Source organism: Otolemur garnettii, unplaced genomic scaffold (assembly GCF_000181295.1).
Source record: "Otolemur garnettii isolate 467f Iridium unplaced genomic scaffold, OtoGar3 scaffold00019, whole genome shotgun sequence".
Taxonomy (NCBI): domain Eukaryota; kingdom Metazoa; phylum Chordata; class Mammalia; order Primates; family Galagidae; genus Otolemur; species Otolemur garnettii.
In genome coordinates this window covers 24,298,292-24,306,151 of record NW_003852414.1, presented here as the reverse complement: position 1 = coordinate 24,306,151, position 7,860 = coordinate 24,298,292, and the positions used below count along the sequence as shown (strand labels likewise).

General features: G+C 49.8%; 1 protein-coding gene across 1 annotated transcript in view; it reads right to left on the bottom strand.

Annotated features, from left to right (window-relative positions):
- Nucleotides 1-7,860, bottom strand: part of IL15RA (interleukin 15 receptor subunit alpha) — a 29,084-nt gene that overhangs the window by 10,686 nt on the left and 10,538 nt on the right. Inside the window, exon 2 of the mRNA XM_023511392.1 lies at nucleotides 941-1,135. Within this exon, the coding sequence (XP_023367160.1) occupies nucleotides 941-1,133 (193 nt within the window). The 5' untranslated portion in view covers nucleotides 1,134-1,135. The remainder of the gene's footprint in view (nucleotides 1-940; nucleotides 1,136-7,860) is intronic.

Genomic DNA, 7,860 nt, shown 5'->3' with positions numbered 1-7,860 from the left:
GAGTGGGCCAGAGTGGGCCTGAGTGGGCCTGAGTGGGCCAGAGTGAGCCAGAGGGTGCCGCAGTGGTGCAGCAGCTCCCACAGGGAAGCACACAGACTGGTAGGTGGGAGCTCTCGGGAATCTCAGAAGGCAGCGGGATAATCTGAGAAGGAAGAGAGGTGTAGGAGAGGGCTTGAGTCTTCCTGGAGACAGCCCTGCACGGTCCCAGCCTGGCCATGTCCGGCTTCTTCTGGGGTGCCATCTGCTTGGGGAGGTTAAACTAAGACGTGGATTCTTGACCTTCCCTCGTCCTTCCTCTTGAGCATTGGTGGCTCCGCACGGGTCCCGCACCTGCCTCCTGGTGCAGAGTCTGGAAGGCTCTCTGGGATGCAGGTACGCCCGGGAGCACATGCCCTGGTCCTGGCCGAATTCTCTTGCTACTATCACTTTTCTTTTCTTTTTTTTTTTTTTTGAGACAGGGTCTCACTCTGTCACCTAGGCTGGAGTACAATGGCGTCACCAGAACTCACTATAGCCTTGAGCTCCCGGGTCAAGGATCCTTCTGCTTCAGCCTCACAAGTGACTCGGACTACAAGTGTGCACCACCACGCCTGGCTGATTATTTTATTTTTATGGGGCTGGGGTGTCACTATGTTGTGCAGGCTGCCTTGTCATCATCATATCAAAAGTAAGCATTGATGGTAATAACAGTTAATACATGTAGTGACCGGGTTTTGCTTATCTGCTGTGGGCATCAGGACCATTTTCTAGATGACCAACTCAAGTTCCAAGAGGTTGAGGGCCTTGCCTAAAGCCTTATGGATGTAGGTGGCAGAGCCAGGATTCGAGCCCAGGATCGCGTGACACTAACCCTTGTGTACCAAGGCCAAAAGGTGTTGTTTAGGCCCTCTGACACCCTCTCTGCTGTCCGTGCAGCCCCAGTGTGGAGCCGGCTACTTACTGATACACTTAAGGTTGGGAGTTGTCCAGTGGGTGGTGTTTGTTGCGTTGTTGAACACGCATTCGGTCAAGCTGGACGTGCCGGCTTTCCTCTTGAAGCCAGTGTTACAGACGTATCGCTCCCTGGAGTGCACGGCATAGCTCTTGACACGGATGTCTGCGTGTTCCACCGATATGGGCGCAGGACAGGTCATGCCTGCAAAGGGGCGGGAAAGGGTGGGAGGATGAAAAGACTGCTGCGGTGAAGAGGTGTTCTTCGGGGACGTGCAGGCAGTGGTCAGTAACCCTGGGGCTGGGGCCGGCACATCCTAGGGGCCTCTTAGCTTAAGGCCCAAGTGCTGTGCTCAGGCAGCCTCGCCCGTGGTGCCGGCCAGCACAACTAGAGATGGCGGTGAAACCTGTGCCCTCAGTCCCTCTCCGCTCTGGACCAAGCCTCTGTCTCTGGCTGGACAGCAACAGCCTCTAGACGTGGCCACTTGCATGCTCACCCTACAGGCCTTCCATCTATTTGAGCCAGCACCATCTCTAGAAATGCAACTTTGACTGCGTCACTCTTCCTGCCCCCTGCTCTTACAATAAAAACGGAAATTTTTAAGATATCTTAAGGCCCTGCCAGCCCCTCCAGCTTCCTGCCAGGCTCAGACTCCTCCACACTACCCCCTGTGCTGCCCACCCTCTCCCCATGCACAAGCCACCCGCAAGGTCAATGCAACATCCTCCCCTAGGAGACCAGGGCCCAGGACTCTGCTCTCCATGTGCGGCCTCTTCCGCAGTTAGTAGCTAAGATGTTGAGATTAGGTAACTAACATGTGTCTCACGGCTGCGCTCTGAGCCATATAAAAGTAGGGGCCAAGTTTGTCTTGCTGACACCACAGGGTGTCCCAGACAACACCCCTCAAATCACCACATATAAGGGAAATGGGAAGTGTAGCTAAGTGGATTTCTTACAAAATTTTACAAAATATTTACAAATTATTCTGTATGCGCTGGCCACCTCTTTGTAAAATTTTGTAAGGAGTATTTTGTAAACAGAGGAAGATTTAGCTACAGTTTCCAATTGTCCCTATGTATGGCCACTTTATGGGCAGTGTTTGGGACACCCTGAGCCTGGCACAGTGTGTGGAGATGGCAGGTGCTCGGGACACACTGGCCACAGGAACAAACGGGCGGATGGTTGGAAGCTTCCTCAACCACAGGTTAGAGTCTGGCTTCTCATTTAACTGAGTTCGATGTAGTTTATTTCTACATGTGCAGCCGGCTTATCAGGTGATTCTCACTTTTCCAGAAGAAACCAGAAGCAAGACGAATTGCCCCAGGTGGGTCTCTTTTTGTGATAGCTGGGACTAGACGCAGACTCCAAACTTCCGCCAAAAACCTGGAGATGGTGCATGAGCTCTGCTTTGTGGAAATGTGTTTTATAGGTTAATACACCCATCAGTGGGTTTTGGCCTAAGAAGAAAAGGAGGGAGGGCCATGCCTGTGGCTCACTGGGTAGGGTGCCGGACTCATATACCCAGGATGGTGGGTTTAAACCCAGCCTCAGCCAAACTGCAACAACAAACAAATAGAGAGTAAAACTAAAACTTCGACCATTTCTGTTCGGTGGTGGGGGGGGACACCATACAACAACACAACTTGTAAAAAAAAAGACAAGTTGACTTCCCCCCCCCAGACAAAAATGACTCAGATTGCTACTGCTGATCTTACGCCCAACGTGAAATGCTAAGGATCCCAGGGACACTCTTTGCAAGTTTCCCTAACAGTCAGTATGACATCATTTGGCACCAGTTCTGCAGATCGAGGTTCTACACGTATGCAGAAACCCCTAACGCATCCTCAGCTCCTAAAAGGTGAGGAGCCTGCTAATGTTTCGCTCCGCCAGGAGCCTTGAAGCCAATGCAGTTGGTCCATCTTTGCTTGGGATGAGATCCTGGCCAGTGCTAGAAGCACTACTGCAGCTAAAGGTACAAGCAAAGACTTTTCTTGAGGCACCTGGAATAACTGGATGACTTAAAAAAAAAAACAACTATTCTCCCTGTTAATTTACTCCATTGTTAGGTTTTCTTTTGCACAGGAGAGATGAGCAGGACCTGGTTTGGTCAGGGAGAGGGGCTCAGGGTGGCCTGTTCTGGAGGGGAATGCAGCAGGTTCTGTGGTCCCGGTGGCTGCAAGGATGTGTCCAGGACCCCATAATTCATGCGTGTGTTTGTGCCACATGGGTCATGGGGTAGAGGCTGGGGTCGCCAAGGCAGCTGCAGAACATAAAAGGCAAAGGACCGCCCACAGCTGCAGGGCGGAGGGGTCTGTGCGTTCAGGAAACTCTGGGTAAGTCCCTGCTTGGTGGCCGGCACATCAGCAGGCGAAAAGGCCTGAGCCCAGACCAGGCGCTGAGTGAAGCCGTCTTTCTGCCACCAAACTGTAGACTAAGGGGAGACCAGATATAATGGCAGTCACAGGCTGGAGGAGGAAGGCCTCTCACTGCCTCTACAATAGGGGTCAGCAAACCATGGCCCAGGGGCCCATCCATTCAGCCCGCCATTGAGTTTTGTAAAATTTTTTTTTGTGTGAGTCAGAGTCTCACTCTGTCACCCTGGGTAGAGTTCTGTGGTGTCATAGCTCACAGCAACCTCAGACTCTTGAGCTCAAGTGACTCTCTTGCCTCAGCCTCCCACGTAGCTGGGACTACAGGTGCCTGCTACAGCACCCAGCAAGTTTTTTAGAGTCAGGGTCTTGCTCTTGCTCAGACTGGTCTCAAACTGGTGAGCTCAAGTGATCTACCCGTGTTGGGCTCCCAGAGTGCTAGGTTTGCAGGTGTGAGCCACCGCACCTGGCCCCACCACTTATTTTTGTAAACAAAGTGTTTCTGGAACGCAGCCTCACTCATTCATTTAAGTGCTGTCAATGGTGCTGTCAGGCGTCACACTGTAGTAGCAGAGGTGGCAGCAGAGACCTGATTGCCCTCAAAGTCTAAAAGACTTATGATACACCACCCCCCCCTGCTCTGTGAAGCCTTTAAACAGACTGTCGCACTTGTCAGTGAGACCAATTGCCCGGTCCATCAGCACAGACCTGGGTCCAGTGTGCAGGGTAACTGAGGTTAATGAAGGTCATCTAGCCCACATGAAAACAAAAACCTTTCTGCATGGCAAAACCCAATGTAAGCTAAAGGCAAAGGACCAGATGGAAATAAATGGCATCTCATATCACCTAGGGCAAACTTCTCTCTGTCAAAAGCTCTTGAAAATCAACGAAAAGGCACCAAATTCCATGGGAAAACAAGAACAAGCTATAAACAGGCAGTTCACAGAAAAGTAAATACAAATGGCTCTTAAATATAGAAAAAGATGCTCTGGCACATCGGCAATGGGAGAAACGTAAAATAAAGCTCCGTGAGACAGCACCTTCAGCTGCCAAGCTGAAAACTGAAAGTTGAGCCACTTTCCTTCTAGGTCAAAAGGCACTTTCACATTGCCGAGACACCACGACTGAGCTGTGTTTTTCACTCTCGCTAGAGGTTACAGCCTGACCTGCTTCCGACCCCACCATGCTCCTTGTAGCAATTTATCTCATGGATCTATCTGCATACCTGGGAAACACTGTTATCATACTACGGCCCTTCAACTCAGCAATTCCACCTCTAAGAGTTTATCTCACAGATGCACCAGCGTATTTGTGCAGTGTGTACACAGGTATTGATTATAATAGTCGGCTGTTATAATAATAATGTAAATAATCTCCCAGGTCATCTGCAGAAGATTAAGTAAATTATGGCGCAGACACACCATGCCGGACAACCCAGCGTTCCATCAGAGACTTAAAAAGCTCTCTGTGCACCAAAGTGGAGGGATCTCCAAGATGCAGGTTAAGTTAAAAAGAAAAGGAACAGAGGGTGGCACCTGTGGCTCAAAGGAGTAGGGCCCCGGCCCCATATACCGGAGATGGCGGGTTCAAACCCGGCCCCAGCCAAAAACTGCAAAAAAAAAGAAAAGAAAAGAAAGAAAAGGAACAGAACACAGTATATCTATGCTACTATCTTTGAAAAAAGGAAAAACAATATGTATTTATAACTTTTCATCTCTACATAAATATTGGAGAGGATCCAGGCTCACAGCTCTTGGGCCAGGGTGGCTGAAAGCACAGGTGAATGACTTTTCACCAGTTTCCTTTTTCTGCTTTGAATGTTTAATGGTACAAATGTTTTACCTATTAAAAATGCTTTTGAGGCTGGGCACAGTGGCTCAGGTCTGTAATCCTTGCAATTGGGGGAGGGGAGGGCGAGGCAGGTGGAACCCTTGTGCTCACAAGACCAGCCTGAGCAAGAGTAAGACTCTGTCTCTACTAAAAATAGAAAAACTAGCTGGGTGTTGTGTTGGGTGCCTGTGGTCCCAGCTACTTGGGAGGCTGAGGCAGAGGACTGCTTAAGCTCAAGAGTTTGAGGTTGCTGTGAGCTATGATGATGGCTCTCTACTTAGGGCTAGAGAGTGAGACTCTATCTCAAAACAAAATAAAAATAAAAATGCTTTTGAAAGTTTTTTTTTTTTTTTGGTATTTATTACTCTGCTTTATACAGCACATGTGTGCTGGGTGGAAATCATGATATTTAACAGTTTGTGCCACTCAACTCAGCAGTCACAGTGGATGTTGGCCTTACCCTGTGCCAGGGAGGGTGACAGAGAGGCCATGCTGGTGAGAGCCATGCTCATGTTATTATGTAATGTTTCAACATTCAAAACTCTTTGTAATAAAAAAGGTGGAGGGGGATTTTAAAGTACTCCCTCCTCTCCCCAGGGAAGTCAGCAAGCTCAGGGGAGCTCAGGGTGAGAGGGGACTAAATCGTACCAGGAGAGGGTGTGTGGTGCTTTTATTACCAGGCGTCTCCTGTTCAATAAAACTGAGAAAAGCAGGGGGTCCCAGAACCGGAACTCTGAGCAAGTGAAGACAGCTGGGAGTAAAAACCAAACCAAGAAGGTCTGTGAGGCCATCGGGTAGGATTCTGGACATCCTCTTGGGGAACAACCCACAAGTCACCTCCAGCTGACGGTGCAGGTGAAAAGGTGCATGTAGGGTGAAAATACAAAAGAGGTTTTAGTAGAAAGAATGTTACCAAAAGAAGCTAAGAGCCAGATCTAGAATCAGACTGAGATTTTCTTTAACCTATGAAACTGTTAAACCTCCCCCAGCTTCCAATTAGAAGTTGAAAGATGTGAGCAAGATTTTGGCCCCAAGATTTTCTTTGATATGAAGCTTAATGGCTGAAACCACCATCTGGGTGCCCTCCTGGATCATGTCCTTCTGTTTCACTCTGGGGGTGCCCCTTCTCAGATGGGTGCTCGGTACACCTGCTGCATACCTGGGACTGGCCCAGCACCCTGTCAGCCCAGTGCCCAGGGCTGGTGGGGCCTTCACTCTCGGCTCTCATCAGGACCTCAGGAATGCGCTAGGACCAGTATCCTCCTCTGAAAGTCCAAGATGTGTCGACCAGAGAGTCCTGCGAACACAACCCCCAGGCAGACACGGTGAGTCCAACACCTTTCCAGGTTAGACTGTGCCAGGGCTGGAGGAGGCGGATTCTGGGAAATCTGATGGTTGCCCGCAGCCGTGGCCATCCTGGGGAGGATTCCAGTGTGTAGGAAGGAACCAGTGTGCCCATCTGCCCTGGAAATGCTGCTGTCCTTTAGCTGGGGGTCCTGTGGTGCTGGTTCCCTTCTGGATCTCTCAGATGAGCTGATACTATTTGATTTGCCCCATCGGTCCCAGTGCCTGCTTTCTGGCAATCTGAACCCTCTTCTGGTTGTGCGGTGTCTGGACTCAGCTTTCACAGGCCTTGGGACCCTGGCAGCAGCTTGCTTTTTCCTTCTCACCTGCTCTGGGGGCATGGGCCTTCTCTGGTCAGAAGCACCAGCCTCCTGGACAAGAACCCAGACTCACTGCCCAAGGGTGGCCCATCTTCCCTCCCAGAGCGCCTGGACCGCCACGCTCCCCAGTGCTGGCTTCCTCTGGATGTCACAGGATGACTGCCTGAATCACCGGGACACTTTCCCTGACTCTTGGCACCAGCCTTGCCACAGTCACAGCAACTGACTTTTTATAACTCATTTAAAATGTTTTTGAAGTTCTTAATAACAACTTGTTCATCCCCTTTTTAGGTCATGGTACTGATCCATCAATGAGGATTTCTATTTTTTTTTTTTTTTTGAGACAGAGTCTCAGTCTGTGGCCCTGAGGAGAGTTCAGGGTCATCGTCGCAGTTCACAGAAACCTCAAACTCACGGGTTCAAGTGATCCTTCTGCCTCAGCCTCCCAAGTGGCTGGGACTACAGGCGCCTGCCACCATGCCCAGCTAGTTTTTCTATTTTAAAGATGGGATCTCACTCTTACTCAGGCTGGTCACAAACTCCTGAACCCAGGTGATCCACCCATCTAGGCCTCCCAGAGGGCTGTGATTATAGGTGTGAACTACCGGCTCAGCCATCAGTAAGGATTTCTTTCACAAATTCTTGAAAACACTCTTCTGAGTTGCTATCTTAATGGTTTTTAATTGGATCTAATTCCTCTGCTTCTATTTCACAAACCTGTCTCCCTGTGTGTGCATGTGTGTATGTGGGTGCATGAGTGTGTGTGCACATGTATGTGAGTGTATGAGTGCACATGTGTGTGCATGTGTCTATGTGGGTGCACGTGTGCATGTGTACTTGGGCATATGTCTATGTGGGTGCATGAGTGCATGTGTGTATGTGTGTGTGCATGTGTGTATGTGGGTGCATGAGTGCATGTGTGTATGTGGGTGCATGAGTGCATGTGTGTATGTGTGTGTACATATGTCTACATGGGTGCATGTGTGTATGTGTGTGTGCATGTGTCTACGTGGGTGCATGTGTGTATATGTGTGTGCATGTGTGTATGTGGGTGCATGTGTGTATG